Source organism: Aquarana catesbeiana, linkage group LG06 (genome assembly GCF_042186555.1).
Source record: "Aquarana catesbeiana isolate 2022-GZ linkage group LG06, ASM4218655v1, whole genome shotgun sequence".
Lineage (NCBI taxonomy): Eukaryota > Metazoa > Chordata > Amphibia > Anura > Ranidae > Aquarana > Aquarana catesbeiana.
Window position 1 is genome coordinate 294,327,158 of NC_133329.1, and position 19,856 is coordinate 294,347,013.

Consider the following 19,856-nt stretch of genomic DNA (forward strand, 5'->3'; position numbering starts at 1 on the left):
CCAGTTTCAGGTCTTCCTTTCTCAGGCTGGCACAGCCAAGGGAAAATCTAACTGTGCAGATGTGTGCTCAGTTAGATGATGTGAAGGGCAGTGGAAACCCTTAGGCCCCTTTCACAGTGGGGCGGTAGGGGGTGTCGGCGGTAAAACAGCGCTATTTTTAGCGCTGTTTTACCGTGGTATTCGGCCGCTAGCAGTGCGGTTTTAACCCCCCGCTGGCGGCCGAAAAAGGGTTAAAACCCCTCGTATAGCACGGCTATAGCAGCGGTATTACCGCGGTATAGCCGAGCTGTCCCATTGATTTCAATGGGCAGGAGCGGTTTAGGAGCGGTGAATACACCGCTCCATCACCGCTCCAAAGATGCGGCTTGCAGGAGATTTTTTCTTCTCCTGCCAGCGCACCGCTTCAGTGTGAAAGCCCTCAGGCTTTCACACTGAACAAACAGCGGAGGCTGTTTAGGGGCGGTTTGCAGGCGCTATTTTTAGCGCAATAACGCCTGCAAACCGCCCCAGTGTGAAAGGGGCCTAAATGTGAGAAGTTTCCTTTGCGCAGCGCTCTGGAAAGTATTGGACACAGTTGGGTGGTGTAAACTTCGTACACCAGATGAGACACCCATGCAGGGTAAAGGGACATCTGCAATGGGACAGGGTAAAGGGACATCTCCAAATTCTATATAATTACCTTACCTGCGCTTTGTTTAACCTTCTTGCTGCTTCGCAGCCAAGAACACTTGACACTTCTGGGTATGGGGAAACATGTGATCTGCTTCCCTGTGACCATGCTCAGAACTACCACTTAAACACCAAGCACTGTCACATGACTGCAGGAGGAACGTCCAAAATCCCTCCTTGATGCCGACCCAGCCAAGGCGCTGTGAGACAACATAGTTGCAGGTGAGTTATAGTTATCACCTATAGTTATAGGTGAGTATATGGGGTTCGGCAGTTGCCATTTGAGAGAATACTGTCACTTTGCTCTGCATGGGCAAAGTGACGGTGTCTTTTTAACAGTATCTGAGATCCAGTGCTTCACACACTTAGCATCTTAACTAGAAATATGAACACTATGAACCTGCAAGGGATTGTGTCTCTTCCTTACTCTAAAACAAAAAATAATCTGGCTATAGATACATTAGATCAGCACTATCACCCAAGCTATACCTCTGTGAACCCAGCAATTTGCCATTGTGTATTATCCCTTAGTATTTGGTCCCATGAATAGTATGTCTTGTGTTGGATTCTCAAGATGAAAGATTTAGTTCATACACACTTATTAGTCTGCAGTTCGGCATCCCACATCAAAAGACCAGTGTCTCATCTCCATTTAGATTAGAAAGAATAAAATCTAAACAGCTTCATGACTCCTTGAATAAAAGCTGAAATCTTATCAAGCTTTACAACGAAACTTAAGTTTAATCAGCATCAGGATCTTCCTTCCTAGCGTCTTCTACAAGACAAATTTTGTCCAGACACACAACATAACTACTGAATCCAGCAGGAAATGTGATTGTTATTTTTTACTTCATTGCTATTTTGACGTTTTATCTTCAGCTACTGTGCAAATGATGTGCTAATGATTGACTTGGAAATTAATTCCAAAGTGCAAGACATGCTGAGCACATGTGTAACATAATGTTGAACTGCCAGAGACCAGGAGATATTTTGCTGTATAGTAATGCATACCATGGGTTTAAGGTGAACCCTGCTGGTTTGCAATTTGCATGCAGATTCACCTTAGAGAATTTTTTAAAAACCATAATGCACTACATGGCCTCTAAACTTTGACCAGCAGGCTTAGAATCGCCAATAAGAGGGGTTTTAGAGGTGGAGATGTGTTTTGGAAGTGGATATTGCGTTGACTACTAGAGTGATTCTCAGCTTCCATAGGGATCAACCAAGTAAGGAATATGTATACTTACATTGATTAAGCTTGACCGATGTAACTAGGCAAAAATAAAAAATTAAAAAACCATACCTGGATATCAGCTTTTTAAAAAAACGTGGTCTTGTGTTTCAGGGTGTGGTATTTTTTATGGTTTTCTTTTAATTGAAGGATATACTATTTATTTTATGATGACAGAGCCTTTATTTTTGGTTACACTGCGTTTTTTTTTCTGCTTGCTGCAAAGCACCCCTCAATGTTATAATTTGTATTGTGTTTTTTTAGGGGGTGTTGAAAGCTCAGCATTTGCTTGTTCACCTTTACACTGCCATATCCTCTACAGTACCTTTATACTTGGAGTAAAACCCCAGTCTGTGGTCTTTGTCGTTGGAAAATGTGGACCTAGCTTTTCTCATGAACTGCTTCCTGCCTGGGCCATTATAAACTGATGCCCAAGTGGGAATCCTATTGTTCTGGGTAGAAGTCATGTGACATCCCCCCCCAGAACACTCCTCACACTCCAGTGTGATCTGTCACCAGCTGTCTAAAGGCCTGCTGCCAGTACCATGTAATGAGATCAATCACAGCAGATCACATGGCAATTGTAAACAATGACAGACAGGGTCATTCACAGCCCATATGTACTATGTGATTAGCTGTGGCCAATCACAACAATACACACTGAATGCATCTGTTTCATTGCTTATATCAGTGAAATTCACTGTTATAAGCAATAATAGCATGTAAAAAAATCCTGTTCACCTCCCCAGAATAGTACAGTGGTATTTTGGTAACACTGTATTGCTCTGGTCATAGTATGTAAGGAAAAAATTAAAAGAAGAAAGAAATAAAGGCAATAAAAAAAAAAAAACATAAAAAAAACAACTTTTTTTTTAATTTTATGCGAAAAAAAAAATTTTAATTTCTTAATTTTCAAAAAAATTGTGTCAAAAAAGTACAATTTCAAAAAACACACCATGGGGGTTATTTACGAAAGGCAAATCCACTTTGCACTACAAGTGCACTTGGAAGTGCAGTCACTGTAAATCTGAGGGGTAGATCTGAAATGAGGGGAAGCTCTGCTGATTTTATTATCCAATCATGTGCAAGCTAAAATCCTGTTTTTTTATTTTCCTTGCATGTCCCCCTCAGATCTACAGCGACTGCACTTCCAAGTGCACTTTGCACTTGTAGTTTGCACTTGTATTGTGAAGTGGATTTGCCTTTTGTAAATAACCCCCCATGCCTCTTACTGTCTACTTTCCAAGAAAGCATTACTTTTGGGGATATTTGTACTGTTCTGACATTTTTGGGTCTCAAGAAATGAGATGTCAGTACATCAGGACTGATCAATTTTCAGATATATATACCATAGTTTATGGACTCTATAGCTTTCCTATATACTAAATAATACACTGATTTGGGTTATTTTCACCAAAGAAATGTAGCAGAATACATTTGGACCTAAATATGAAATGTGAAGAAAGATGATTTATTTGCAAAATTTTAACGGAAACAAAGAAAAACTTGTTTTTGTTTTCTACGTTTTTGGCCTTTTTAAATTTATTTAGCAAAAAAAAAGAAAGTTCCATTTGTGTGAAAAAAATGATTAAAATGTCATATGGGTAGAGTTTTCCACCCGTTTTTAGGATAGAATATGTTCCCACTGCTGCAATCGCTCGCCGATCCCCTCTTTCCCTGTGACAGCAGTGCGGGGTGAAGTTCCCTGTACAAGCTGTCACATTTTGAAAAGAGCGCGGTCAAGCGGGGCTCTGTCCACATGGCTGCATCATTCATTCTCAGTTCTGTGACTAAATTAAAGGGGTTGTAAAGGTAAAAATTTTTGCATTAAATTAATTAATTAATGCATTCTATGCATTAAGGTGAAAAAACTTTTGACAGTACCGCCGCCCCCAGCCCCCCCCGTTTTACTTACCTGACGCCTCGAATCTTCGCTGCTCGTCCTCGTCATCTTCATTGCAGCTCAGCCTGGTCGCTGATTGGCTGCAGTGGATGGATTGAAAGCAGCGCAGCCATTGGCTCGCGCTGCTGTCAATCACATCCGATGACGCGGCGCGCCGGGGGGCGGGGCCGAGTGATACAGCGAGCGGCTATAGCCGCCGGCTGTATCACGGGAGCGCGCCCGCAAGCACTCACCACCATGCGAGGGAGCTCGCATTAAGGTGGTAAATGCTTGCGGGGAGGAGCTGAAACAGCCGCCGAGGGACCCCAGAAGACCAGGTTCGGGGCCACTCTGTACAAAAAAATAGTAAGGCCTGGTTCACACCTATGCAGTTTGGTTTCTGCGGTGCTTTTGCGGTGTGTTTTGCATTTTTGCACAAACATTCTTGATGTGTTTTCACTCGCTTTTGATGCGTTTTGCACTTTTTATGCTTTTTTTTTGTCCAATTTGTTGCTTAGCAGAATAAAAAATGCAAAACGCAAATCGCTGCAAAAACACACTACATACTTTTCTGCACCTTCCTCATTGAAGTCTATTGAACCAAACACGCAAAAATGCAGCAGCTGAAGAAAAGCATAGGTGTGAATGTGTCCCCTAGGAAACCATGTTAATGGACTGTAGTGCGTTTCTGCAAAAAGCATTAAAAAACACATAGGCCTTAATGCAGATTTTTTTACCTGCATTTTTTAAAAGTGAACTTATCCTTTAAAGTGGTTGCAAACCCTCACATATACTCAGTGAAGTGAATAGCCTCAGATGATACACATAGATGAAAAAAAAAATTCCCTACATAAGTTTTAAGTGTATATCTGCAGTCTTCTCTTTTCTACACTCTTTGAAAAGTGCAGATCGTGCAAATCTTGTTTCCTCATTCAGCAGTGGGTGTGAAGTGTGGGCATACACTGTGTGTGAGCTTATTGGAGGAAAAGCACACACAACACCACCACATAGGCAGAGGAATGAAGAAGCATCCAGAGCGGTACTCTGAATAGACAAGCTCTTTGCTAATCTACCTCTAAGCTCCCTCCCCAACACAAAATCTTCAGCTGCTGTTATCTCATGGGTAAGAGAACTTGTCAGACGTGACTCTGCTGATAACAGAGGAAAGAAGCAGCAGAAAGAATTGGCGCGCAGAGCTTTGCAGAGAGATAAGTAAACACTACAGATATATGTGCCTAGGTCATATTTCATGAATGGGGTTTATAACCTGCTTGCCATGCATAGCTGCTCCAGATTCTGTCTGCTCCAGTTTGATAACCCCCTATTGAACATTACATATGGAATCAGAGAAACACCCAAACAGTATTCAACATTAACACTATTCTGTTCTTAATTTTTAGTACTGTGCTGCACAGTGAATCGCTCTAATCAAATATAAAGAAATTCTTGTTCTCAGACAGATAAATGCTACCCATTTTTTACCACTGCTCTGGCAGCAGCAAAGAAAATTTCTGGCTTTAATAAAGCTCACGATACTGAATAATCCTCGGAAAACTAGGTGGATTTAATTAACATGTCTAATTTTGCCATCTGTCCTCCCTTACTAATTATGGTTGCAAAGACTTAATTTTTCACAATCATATCAGTTAAGGGCTTGCTACTGTGATGTGCTAAATGAGCAGGGCATGCTAGCAAGGGGATGATACCAATGCTGCTGTACTTGTTGCACAGCATTTAGAGATACTGTGCATTTTAATACTGACACAGCTTCACAAAGCAGAAAATCTGTTTGATAAGAATGAATGCTGAGAAAATAAGAACCATTGTTTTTTTTTTTCCTCTTTAAATGGGGTGGGGGACGCCAATGTATGTTTTTATTATATGATGTCTTCTTTTTGACAAGGGCTTCAAGGCCACATTGCAAGCTACAGCACATCCTTCATGCAGCCTATCAAGAAGGGAACTTAGCTTTCAGTGGGCATACAGACAGTAGTATGCTCTGACTTACATAACCCATGCCCCGCAGCCTTCACATAGTTTGCTGCCAAGCTGGAATCTCAAAGCCTAATTGGCAGTAAGATAGCTATGAGTAGAATTCATAGCAATGGCCAAAGCTGTATGTATGCACTGTGAGCATGGATTTCTGGAGAACAGATTTGTAAAATCCCATCCTCTCCTGTATGTCTCCAGAGAAGCCACACACTGGAGAACTACAAAGGATAACAGCCTACAGCATATGTACAATTCTCCAGGCACAGGAATCGAAATGGAAATGGCTCATAAGCTGTATACATAATCCTCTGTCACAGATTTAGACATTATATAAATGCAAAACAAAAAAAAGGAAATAAATATAAATGTATAATCAACACAATGTCTGTGTTACACAGCATGATATACATGCAGAAGGAGACGGGAGGGGGATTCAACACACAACTACTGTATATGATATCACTGCTTTTTTCATAAGAAACAGCATCGCCAAGAAAAAGATAAATCAATATCCATCTGGTATGCAAAAGCATGCCACAAAACATAAAATATCTTAAGGTGAAGATGGTATAAAAACTAGCATGCATACCAATAAACCATATATGTCTATATTATAAAATGCATACAAAATATAGAACTTTATTTAAAGGAGTACTATAGTTAAAAATATTGTATTTTGGTACCTATATGTGACTAATACCTTTTAAGATAATATTTAGTATATGAATTTTGATCACATGCCTTTATTTACGTTTTTCTCCACATTTATGTGCAAACCACACTGTCCAACAAAAGTGACAGTTATAAGGGTTGGGACAAGGTATAAAGGACAGGGGTGCTTATAATGGTCGGCTTTCATGCATTTGGCATTTTTTGTTTGTCCATTTAAAGGTAAAGCCAATCTAAGACTACCCTGTCCACAGGGTGATAATACTGCTGTGCATTTTCAGTGCAGGACAAAGAGCATTGTCACTCTGGAAGTGGAAACAGATTAGATCAATAGGTAATAAAGCTATGGCACAGGCAGGACTTTAGTGAAAGTGGCAGATTTAATCATGTGTGTCATTTTAAATTATGACCATATAGTTCCACTTTGACCACCTCCAGTCCGGGCCTTTTCTGGCACTTTTTGTTCACATGTCAGAATTGAGTGGTGTTGACTTACTAAAAATTAGGAGTGCAAAATCTGGTGCAGCTGTGCAGGGTAGCCAATAATCTTCTAACTTCAGCTTGTTCAATGAGGCTTTGACAAAAAAAAAAAAAATGGAAGCTGATTTCTATGCAGAGCTGCACCAGATTTTGCACTCTCCATTTTTAGCAAATCAAACCCAATATTTTTTGCTATAAAATTACTTAAAACCCCCAAACTATATTTTTTTTAAAGCAAAGGCCCTAGACCTAGAGATTAAATTGGTGGGTTTTGCCATTTTGGTGGACTAAAGCACCCAATGGCTTCCATCACATGGGGTTTTCATACTCAAGTACTCCCAATCATAATTCCTGACTCTTTTCACGCTTTCTTGGGTTTCCCCTGACCACAATGTGTGATCCTGCAGCTCCTGCTGCATTCTCCATGAAAATAAAATGTAATTAAAAACCCGGCATGAAGAGTGGAACCCCCATGTAATGAGCAAGACAGGTGTAAGTGCATAGTTCTCACACTAGAGTCCCAAATTCACAATTAGCTTTTCTAGTCTTTGTCATCTGCTAAAACAAAAATTTCAGTCCTGGATGGACTGACCCTTTTTGGGTTTGCAACGGGGAGTAGAGAGAAGAAATCAACCAATAACAGATAAATGCATCCAACAGAAAAAGAGAATAATTGCTGTAACTGAGCAGTAGGAATAGTGAAGCGTCACATAAGATATGTATTAACACCCATAAATATTAACCTCTCCGTGATGCATAGTAAATCCCTGTATATAAACGTTGCATGAAATTGTTAATATCACTTCTCAGCCACTGGCTGGTTATTATGCAAGGGCTAATTTCCCTCACGCTCTGATCACAAACAAGCACACTATGCAAACATGTTTCCGGAGGATATCCAGGCAAATCAGGAATTACCAAAACAAAGTCAGTAGTAAAGCTTTCCTAAACATTGTCATTGCCAGGTAGAACATCCTATGTAGTATAAATAAAGACAGACACTTTCTTATTACAAACATGAAACATATAACGTTCACACTAACAAGCTCTTCAGGGATTTGTATTTTATTTCACCTGTAAGGCCCCTTTCACACGGGCACCATCAGTTTAGCCACGTTAAAAACGTATCAGTTCTTATCCGTTGCTTCATCCATCTTCATCCGTCATCCGTTCCGTTAATCTCCGTTTTCATCCGTCTTCCGTTCCGTTAATATCCGTTTTCATCCGTTAATGTACACGTTTACATCCGTTTTTTCATCCGTTTTTGTATCCGTTTTCATCCATTTACAGCAGTTTCTTTGCATTTAAAGAAATTACCTAGAAAGCCTTACTCCACCCATCCTACACTGCCATGCGTGAACAATTTGCCGACTACTTTCTATCTCCATCAGGAGAAGTTTCATGGCAGTACATATATATATATATATATATAATGCAGTGCAAATTTTAATTTATTAATTCATTAATTTGGGTATTTCATTGTGTTTGATAGCATAAAAAGACACAAAAGCACATGGTATGTTCAAAACAGTTTTAGTTTTATTATTCTGCATAACCCTTTTAAAATAAAGGTTTTTTCACTTTGTTTTTTTATTTGTTAAAGTATGAACTTTGAATTATTTCTACAAAACGGATCTTAACTGATCGGACGTTGACGGACATTGTCAGTTAACGTCAGTTAATATCCGTTTTGACGGATCTGGACGTAGCTTTGTACGTTAAAAAAAACGGATAAAAACGGAAGCGGAGGTTAACTGATGGTAACGGATGGTCATCCGTTTGCCCATAGGAATGCATTGTCGTCCGTCGACGGATAGAAGAAAAACGGATAGACGGTCCGTCCGTGTGAAAGGGGCCTAAGTTAAATCTCCTTAAAAGGAATTGTATAGTCTTTTACTTTTTTTTTATTTTTTTTTCAGCTAAATTTGTGAAATATCAACTTGACATGAATAATATTTTTTAAAGTAGAAATAAAACGCAAAACTTTTTTTTTTTCATTTTGGATTGAATGAAGTCTTATCCCATAGCCAAAACAGGAAGTGAGAGGAAATTCCTGCAAAGTCAACAGAACTAGTGTCCACATTGGAAGATTTCTCCTCTATTCCTGTTCTGTTGACAACCCAAAGTTTGGGATTTTCATTTAGATTCATTTCCATGATACTAGTAAACAAGACAGACAAATAAAGAGTGAATTTCCCCAACAAGGATAGAAATGGCAATAAAAACCTGACAGGTGTTCTAACCAATCTCCACTCTCTTCAAAACTAAATAAAAGTTTTGTCGTCAGTTATACTTTAATATGCTGTAGTGATTAAAAACCTTGTTTCTATGTATGAAGTACACACACAGAGCAGCCATATTTGTTCATTATATATACAGACTCTGCTTCAGCTTCGCTGTGCTACACAATTGTGCTTAACTGCTTCTCTATACTATTTCATAGTATTATTCATACTAAGTAGAATTTTGGCTTAGCACCAACTAATCTAAAAAAATACTCACCCCCCTCCTAATGTCGATGCTTCCTAACCTGTGTAAGAAAGATGCATATAATTACCTATTTTCAGCCCGTTCTGGTCAAATCATGCAATCTTGTTCATCTGGTCAGTTAGTGGCAGCTGAAGAGGAGAGGAGGAAGCGCCAACAACGGATGGGCCATTGAAGCCTATAGGTGATGTCACCACTCCAGGCTTTACCAGCCCTACCAAGGGAGATCTTGTAATTGGACCAGAATGGCATGAAATTAGGTAAGTATACGCATCTCTCTTACATAGGTTAGCAACCAGTTGTAAGCATTGCATACCCTTTTTGGCTAAAATGCTAGCTCAACTGTTTTTTAGAGAAAGACTGAAATAGCACTACGCCATTAAAAGTTTCTCCTAGTGGCTAATCTGCTAATGTCTATATTTAAAGTGGTCTTGACCTATTTTACTGCTGGGGGAAAGTGGTGTTGTCAGGGAATAGCATCCTTTGGGAGGGTCCCTCTTCTATCTAAACATGGACCCTAAGATCAAACTAGTCCACATTTCCTGGAATGCCTGCTACCCTGCACTGGGGATCTGCGTGCTTCCCCTTTGGCCCTGCCCCATGCTTCCCAAACTTAGTTACTGCCACTGGTTCTCAGTAGCATTATTTGCCTGGTCCTGATCCAATTGTTCTTTATATATGGTACATATATGGCTCTCTCTTGTTAAGGGGAATTAAGGGTTTTTTTTTTTTGTACATTTACAAATTTGAAACTATGTAAAAGTTTTGTGCCCCTGGTCTAGTTGTACTGGCCCAGTAATTCTTTAGTTTGTAACACTTTAAAACAAAATAAAAATAATAAAAAAAAATAAAAGGGACCTGAATGGAAAAAGAGAATGTTTTCTATGTTATAAGGAACATCTATGGTGCCGAAGCATTACACTAAAAGTGTACATTTTGTCCATAATTCCTCTTGAAAAACAGAATTGCACTTTTTTATGTGAGAATGCCTAAGCTACTACCACTACCGTTCTGCCCACTGTTCCCTTTGTGGGAGGCCCTGACATGCAATACCAGCAAGTCTATACCGAGTTGACCACCTCCACAGACTCACTGAATGGGATTTACTAAACCTAATGCAATCAGAATCTGGTGCAGCTGTGCATGATAGCCAATCAGCTTCAAACCTAAGCTTGTTCAATTAGGCGTTAACAATAAAACCCGGAGTCTGATTGGTTTCTATGCACAGCTGCACCAGATATTGCACTCTCCAGTTTTAGTAAATAACCCTGGGGGAGATTAGAAACTTAATGCACTCAGAATCTGGTGCAGCTGTGCATGGTAGCCAATCAGCTTCTAACTTAAGCTTAATTAATTACGCATTGACAATAGGACCTGGAATTGGTTTCTATGCACAGCTGCATCAGATTTTGCACTCTCCAGTTTTAATAAATAACCCCCACTGTGAAGAACAAGGCTTAGAAAATCAGTAATTATGAAAAGATCTTCTGCAGGGGGACAACAGACAATACTGGTGACTAACCCTTTGCCCTCTGCCTGGCTTTGTGTGCACAGCTTCCACAATTCAGTTCTTCTTTAATACAGTAACAAAAATATGGAAGTATGTAACAAACCAAAAGTCTTGTTAACATTTTCATTAGGAAATAAACATAGTAACATTGGCTAAAACATTTTCTCACTGAAAACACACTGTACTTTATGTCACATACGTTATGAGGCTGGCCCTGCAGAGTTGGACTTACTAGGACCTATAAAGGGCCATGCTGGTAATTGCTGATGCTAAGGAGGAGCTATGAAGAACACAATAAGGCTAGAATATATGAATACTAGACTATGACTACAGGGATAAAAGAAAATAAATATAACGATAATAACAGTAATTTTGCAGCTACAGAGAGCTGGAATACAGGACCATGATGAGACTTTGTCTGGAGGTTTGAACTATGACCATAGTTAGATAGTTATAAAAGAAACTAGAATTACAGAGAGCTGCACTGACAGTGATGAGGCTGGTATCAAAGTAGACACTAGTCCCTATTTATACAGGATGAGCGAAGCCAGGTAATTCCACTCAGTCTGACTTAGTTCACTTTTCATCTCAGTTTGATCAAGCTTTTTTGGGATTTATATAAAAATTGAAGTTGAAACCAGCAAGAAGTTTTGTGATAAAGTGTAGGAAAAAGAAGAGAGAAAAATACAGCTTTTGCACCGGTGAAAAGCTAATAATGGCTAAGCATTTCAGTTTTTCACCTACCACAAGCAAGGAAATCTATGGCTCCCTGCTGCAATATCAGCCCAATCCTTTCACAAAAATACCAATGTTTATTTACATACTGTATACTGTGTATATGCCAGAGTTTGGTTAAAGCGGAGAACCAGAACAAGATGTAATTTTAAAACTGTGATTTTTGTTTTAAAGTCTTTAAATGTGTTGAACATAAGTCTTATAAAGCAGTTTGTGGAGGTAAGTAATAAGTGCTATGCGTGAATAGAAGATCTTGGAAACTCCAGCCTGTTGGAGAATAATGGTAAATTGGGTATTTGGTGCTCCAGGAGGCAATGCCCTTAGTTTGTAATAATGTACATTTGATTAGTCAGGCTTTAGGTAAAAAAAAAAGTTGAACAATGGTAAGGGGGTGATTTAAAAAGAGTCAGCCACCCTCAGAGTGTGTCCAGCAACTCTGTAAAACATATAAAAGAAACAAGGGGGGGTGGCGCCTCTAAGTGTAGTTTTAAAACAGTATAATTTATTGCACAAGATTAAAAACACTTACAAGATATAAGTGGGAGTAATGCTCGTCATAAGTATGTAGTCCTGGCAGTTCTACTGCGCCCCACAGGCTCCTCGCATGATCCGGGTTGCTGGATTACCAGAACCTCTCTCAGCTACCCGGATCATGCGAGGAGCCTGTGGGGCGCAGTAGAACTGCCAGGACTACATACTTATGACGAGCATTACTCCCACTTATATCTATAAGTGTTTTTAATCCTGTGCAATAAATGATACTGTTTTCATACTACACTTAGAGGCACCCCCCTCCCCTTGGAGATTAATAATTGCTTTATTTGTGTAAGACATAAAATATAGTCAATGTATTTCAGGAGATTGGTGCTTCTTCAGGGCTTTTGGTAGGGGAAAAAAACAAAAACACATGTAGCTGAATGTCTCTATAATAAAGGTACAATTAAATGGAATTTCATAACCATTATAGACCAGGTTAATATGGATAGGGGTTTCAGTGTTTGTCACCTTCAGGCATCTGTGGTTTGGGAGAGCTACCTCTTTTTGGGAGTGTCCCCCCCAAAGTGCTGAAGTGCATCCATGACAGAAGGTCACATGCTTGTTTCCCCTCTTGCTATGGGGATGTTCACCATCCCTCCCACTCAATGCAGCCAGTTCATGTCTGGTTTGCTGGGCTGGTGCGTTTAAAGAAAAGCTAGAAAATGATAAAAAGGAAAAATGTACCATACAACTGCTGAGTCAGTGCATGACACTGCACTTCTTTGTGCAATGTAAATTTCAAAATCCTTGAACCATGCTGGACAGCAATTAGAACTACCAGGGAGCCACAGAATCGTGTTACTATTTTCCTTTTTTACTTCATCATTCAGTTTTGCAAATCATTATGTGCATTTTAATTATTTTTTCCTCTAGCGGAGTTTTATTTAAACTTGAGGCTTTACACATGAATAAATCACTAAGATTTGTCATTTCTTTGTTCAACTATAACTGCAGGCAATCATTGCCCAGTCATTGCCTTAATCAGAGAGAAAATAAATGTGTCCAACTCCACACACTATTCATCTGTAAAACAGGACAATAGCAGGAGACCCAACAGTGTCAACTAGCAGCCGTAGATACATTCTGACTACATCCTCTTAGGCTTGTATCTAGAGTATTTTGCTCCAGACCTGTGCATAGATGACAGCAAGCAGAGTACACAGTGCCAAAGGCATGGTAAAAAAAAAATGTGAACCTTGCAAGGAAAAAAATGTGAGCCTTATCATGTCTCATGCAAAATTAAATTTGACTATTCTGTTTAGGCCTCAGGATTGTTTTCTCATTAAACCCTTTAAGATCTTGATTACCTTTCTAGATGAAGGAGAAGACAGGAGAAGGGAAACAAAATGAAATTGTTGGATTATTGTCAACAGAATGTAATGTTAGCACACAGATGGAATTAGAAGGAAGTAATGATTATGTAAGCGTACCCTGACCTTATGGGCGCAGGATCCTCCACCTTAGTATACCTTTGCTCAGTGGTTCTTTTGAATAAACAGGCACAGAGAAGCCTGTCTGGAAATCTTAACTAGGTAAATTAAACAAAGACAGGTTTTCCATATCATTTTCATAAAGCTTATGCTCTTGGCAGGAGAGATGTGAACAGGATATTTCATGATAAGGAGATTATTTCCTTAAGCAATATGCCACACGGATGTTGCCTACATGTAAAACCCTCACCTGCTTGTTGTACTGAAGCAGTGCAAGCAGATACCACATATGAGTCTCAAATCCATCTATTCCCTTTGGCAGGATACTCTAATCAGGAGGCTAAGTACCTGCCTGCCTTTACACCTTCTCCATTATATCAGTGCCCTAAGGCAGCATATATAGATGCTGCATCATAGAATGCTTAAACCCAAAAACAAAACATGATTTTATTACAGCCTACCGATTCTTAAATGTGGTGGCTGCATTCATTTTTTGCTTTTATTTTCACCAGGTGATCCTGCCAGCAAGTCTGTTATTTTTCAACTGCCTTTAACAGACCAAGCTATCCAGCAAATGTGGCAGTTAGAGTTAAGACAAATGTAACATTGACTGGGGTGCTTACAATGTACAGCTTTTATTCATTTATGTAAAACCTGTATCTCAAATTACAAAAAACTGTTGCTGTAACTGCTTAAAAGGTGTTGTGCCCTGTACACACGGTCGGACTTTGTTTGGACATTCCGACAACAAAATCCTAGGATTTTTTCCGACGGATGTTGGCTCAAACTTGTCTTGCATACACACGGTCACACAAAGTTGTCGGAAAATCCGATCGTTCTAAACGCGGTGACGTAAAACACGTACATCGGGACTATAAACAGGGCAGTGGCCAATAGCTTTCATCTCTTTATTTATTTATTTTTATTATTTATTCATCTCTATTTATTTTGAGCATGCGTGGCACTTTGTCCGTCAGATTTGTGTACACACGATCGGAATTTCCAACAACGGATTTTGTTGTCGGAAAATTTGATAGCCTGCTCTCAAACTTTGTGTGTCGAAAAATCCGATGAAAAATGTGTGATGGAGCCTACACACGGTCGGAATATCCGACAACAAGGTCCTATCACACATTTTCAGTCGGAAAATCTGACCGTGTGTACGGGGCATAAGAGTTTTATTTGCTAGCCATGTCTGTCTAATCTGCTAGTGCTGCTATATGCTGCTATTAAATGCTTTATGTATAATTTTCAGGTGGATTGATACAGTGCCACAGCAGATTCTGTTGTTCTGCAGAACCTGGTAGCAGGTGTTAGATGGTGGTCTGGGTTGGTCCCTTGTGATTACTTGCTACCATGCTTTAGGCATATATAGTGTATGCATGTCAGTGTGTTTGAATGTGATGGTGGCTCGGGCTCAAAAAGTTTAAAGGTGACACCTTTGTCAATCCTTTTTTTTTAATATGGTATTTGGAGGATTCTTAAGTATCTTGCTATAGATGGTGTGATTTTGTCTTTGGATATTTTTCTTAATAAAGCTCATTTTAACTCTGGCTATACCGCTACTTTTAGGAGGTCAGACCTCTCCGCCCCTCTAGGTTTTAGTATTATTGTGTAATTTAGCTTCATAGGACCCCACCAAGTAATGCGGTGTGAGATGGTGCCCTGGTCCATGTGAACTGAAAAAATTTAGTCCCTCTACTGTACTGTATAGGGCCTGTATACTCCTATTTTATAAATTTAGTTTTAATCTGGTAGTGCATCTAACACTGCCCTTTCCCCAGAGGGTAGTGCTGCTGTCGAAAGGTGTCTCTGTTGCTCCTCCATCCAGAGTGCTAAGGCTGGCCATACATTATACAATTTTCTTCTACAGTTTTCCTTTAGATTTACCAAAACCATATAATATGAGGTCAAATCAAAACACTTTCAATTCATATGCAATCAGATAGGCCCTTTCACTACATAGTTGAAGGTAAATCTAAAGGAAATTGTATGGCCAGCCTAAGACAGGAAGTGTGTTACTGGTCAGATCACCAGGGGACAATAAAGGGGAAAAAAGCCAAAAAAAAAAAGAAAGAAAATTCAATCAGCCACCACATCAGTGCCGGTTCACACAGGGCGACCTGTCAGGAGACTTAGCTGCCTGACAAGTTGCGCTCCATGCATTGCAGTGGAACCGTTCTTATAGGAGCAACTCAAGTCTCTCTGACTTAGAAAAAGGTTCCTGTATTACTTTGGGACAACTTCAGAGCGGTTTGCATTGACTTCTATACAGATGTCGTTTTGCAAGCCGCGCTGGAGTCGCGATGTACGGGGCAGCTTCAGAGTCGGACGACTTTGAAGCCGCCCCTGTGTAAGTCGGCTCTTAAGGATTGGTATTCTGCAACATATTAAATGTTTGTTTTGGGGTTTAACAACACTTTGATAAAGTATTATATTTAAAACATTTACTATCTTTGCAGCTAAATGCTTTTAGTGTATGCCTCCACCATCAATTGTTACTGTAACAAATAACTAACAAGCTGATAAAGGTTGGGGAATTCTGCCATAAAGCCTTGTGGTTGGTTGTAATCAATCCCCTTGCCTTATGCAGCTCTCAGTTGGGTGCTGATAGACATTACACTGTCCATGGTGCTGAGCCCGACAATATCAGTAGTAATGGCTTTTCTTATAAGGGACTGGGAAAGGAACTAGCAGTGTGCTATGTGCATCCGATCCATCCATGCATTGTCTGCCTTAGTAATCAAATTGTAAAGCTAGACACATATCATTGCCTCAGTAATTGTATTGTAAAATCTGCTAAGCAGCTGTCCATGGAGTAGTCCCCGGAGTAGCTAGGGGAAGAAGAAGAATAGTTCAATACACTGGCTGGGTGAGCACTTTTCAGGCAGATGAACTGTCATTATGGGTATGTAGCCACCCCTAGAGCACAGGAGCAGTACAGGCGACCATATAGGCGACATGGACAGTCTTGGATCATTTAAAGAATGATGATTAGTGGCATCCAAGTACCACATTTATCTATAACAGTCACACCAGGTCTGATTGTGAAGCTGAAATGCTACCAAACATGACATGTTCTCTCTCCACAAGTGTATTAAGTGCTCACGTTTTATCATCATTGAGTGTATGAATGACTGTCTCATCACACAGATACTGCAAACAGTATACATGTAACACGTGAGCTGCCAGCAATGTTGTAATCTCCTGAACCCATACATGGTGCAGCAACTCATCACTTAGACAAAGCAAGAGTCTATCATAATTCATTATTAGAGATGGATCTGAAAGTCAGCATCCAAATTCATGGATCACCCAGACCCTGCATGGGTTAATAAGACAATCCCATAATAAATAGAGCATTGGCTGTCTACTAAATGGAAAAGTGCTATAGTTCATATAGCATATCATCATAGGCATGCAGAAGCGGAATACCCCTAGGACAATACTTATCGGGTTTATCCCAACCAACAGTGATCCAATGGGGCAATGATGTGAGATTGGGAGATGAAGGATAGGAGGTGGAGGTGAATAATGTCCAAGCCTAGCACTGGGTACACTTCACATGTCCAAGCCTAGCACTAGGTACACTTCACATGTCCAAGCCTAGCACTGGGTACACTTCACATGTCTGAGCCTAGCACTAGGTATACTTCACATGTCTGAGCCTAGCACTAGGTAGGTACACTTTACATGTCCGAGCCTAGCACTAGGTACACTTCACATGTCCAAGCCTAGCACTGGGTACACTTCACATGTCCGAGCCTAGCACTAGGTACATTTCACATGTCCAAGCCTAGCACTAGGTATACTTCACATGTCTGAGCCTAGCACTAGGTATACTTCACATGTCTAAGCCTAGCACTAGGTATACTTCACATGTCTGAGCCTAGCACTAGGTAGGTACACTTCACATGTCCAAGCCTAGCACTAGGTACACTTCACATGTCCAAGCCTAGCACTAGGTACACTTCACATGTCCAAGCCTAGCACTGGGTACACTTCACATGTCCGAGCCTAGCACTACATACACTTCACATGTCCGAGCCTAGCACTGGGTACACTTCACATGTCCGAGCCTAGCACTGGGTAGGTACACTTCACATCAAATGTCCAAGCCTAGCACTAGGTAGGTACACTTCACATGTCCAAGCCTAGCACTAAATACACTTCACGTGTCCAAGCCTAGCACTGGGTACATTTCACATGTCCAAGCCTAGCACTACATACACTTCACATGTCCAAGCCTAGCACTAGGTAGGTTCACTTGACATGTCCAAGCCTAGCACTAGGTAGGTACACTTCACGTGTCCAAGCCTAGCACTACATACACTTCACATGTCCAAGCCTAGCACTGGTACACTTTACATGTCCGAGCCTAGCACTGGGTACACTTCACATCACATGTCCAAGCCTAGCACTAGGTAGGTACACTTCACATGTCCAAGCCTAGCACTGGGTACATTTCACATGTCCAAGCCTAGCACTACATACACTTCACATGTCCAAGCCTAGGCCTAGCAATAGGTGGGTTCACTTGACATGTCCAAGTCTAGCACTAGGTAGGTACACTTCACATGTCCAAGCCTAGCACTACATACGCTTCACATGTCCAAGCCTAGCACTAGGTAGGTACACTTCACGTGTCCAAGCCTAGCACTACATACACTTCACATGTCCAAGCCTAGCACTGGTACACTTCACATGTCGGAGCCTAGCACTGGGTACACTTCACATGTCCGAGCCTAGCACTGGGTAGGTACACTTCATATCACATGTCCAAGCTTAGCACTAGGTAGGTACACTTCACATGTCCAAGCCTAGCACTGGGTACATTTCACATGTCCAAGCCTAGCACTGGGTACATTTCACATGTCCAAGCCTAGCACTACATACACTTCACATGTCCAAGCCTAGCAATAGGTAGGTTCACTTGACATGTCCAAGCCTAGCACTACATACGCTTCACATGTCCAAGCCTAGCACTAGGTAGGTACACTTGACGTGTCCAAGCCTAGCACTACATACACTTCACATGTCTAAGCCTAGCTCGTCTACCTTTGTTCTTTCTATAGCTGTAATTAAACAAAGCCCTTCTCCTTGGAGTGAGCCTAGGCACACAAAGGTCCGTTAAGCTTCTCTATCTGTACACCAGATAGGCTTGTATAGAGCCATCAGATTATAGACATAGATGGCACTCGGTCCATTCATTAACACTTACGGGTCCCGTCGAATCTGGTGGCGATAGTGTCCAGGAAAGTGTTCTGCGGGGCCAGCAGCCCTTTCATCACCGGCATCTTCTCAGCGGCTAATCCATGCACGGCCGGGCGGACGGTATACCAGGAAGATGGGAGGGGGGGTGCGGGAGACAAGGGGGAGCCAAAGGGAAGAAGTGCTGCTTAACCCCCACAGCCTGACACCCGCTGCCCAAAAGACACCCACTTGTCAGGCATGGCTCTGCCCTCACCAGGCAATGACAAAGGGCGAGGGGAGGGAACTGGCAAAAGTTCAGTCCAAGTTGGGTGAAGTGCGGGAGATGGGAGACAAAGCCACAGGTCTCCAATACAGCCCAATACAGCCCAGTACAGTACAGAGTACACCGGGAGCTGTCCGGGCTGGGGGTGCTGAATGTGACTAAGGATGAAACACCATCCCTTCCCCTTCCCCAGTCTGCTTCATTCTCTTCTTCTCTTCTTCTCCGCCGGGCTGGCAGATGTAGGATCACGTGACATGGGGGGGGGGGGGGGATGGAGAGGCAGCTCCCAGGTAACAGCCTGTCTAAGAGCTGGACTGATGGGCAGGGCTGGGGCTCCTCTACACCTCACCTACCTACCCTATCAATACAATATACCGGGCTACATGTCTCTGTATAGACAACATATAGACATAATGTCATTTGTGTGTCTATATATTATTATTATTATTATTATTATTCAGTTCACATAGAGCTTTAGAACATAAGGGCACACAGTACAATTACAATACCATTTTTCACGTGTCTGTCTGTATATATATATATAGATAGATAAATATGTAGATAGATATAAAATGTCATTTGTGTTTATTATTGATATTATCCAGTTTACGTAGCACTTTACAACATAATGGCAGACAGCAGAATTACAATACAATTTACCAGGCTACTCATATTACATGCCTCTGTATATACAGTATATATTTAATGTCATTGGTGTCTGTATATATTATTATTATTCCGTTTACATAGCGCTTTAC

The 19,856-nt window shown here is 40.8% G+C and overlaps 1 protein-coding gene across 1 annotated transcript in view; it reads right to left on the bottom strand.

Moving 5' to 3' along the window:
- Positions 1-19,331, bottom strand: part of LOC141146828 (voltage-gated delayed rectifier potassium channel KCNH8-like) — a 758,049-nt gene extending 738,718 nt beyond the window's left edge. The window contains exon 1 of the mRNA XM_073633462.1: positions 18,844-19,331. Coding sequence (XP_073489563.1) covers positions 18,844-18,919 — 76 coding nt within the window. The 5' untranslated portion in view covers positions 18,920-19,331. The remainder of the gene's footprint in view (positions 1-18,843) is intronic.
- Between the last annotated feature and the right edge of the window lie 525 nt (positions 19,332-19,856).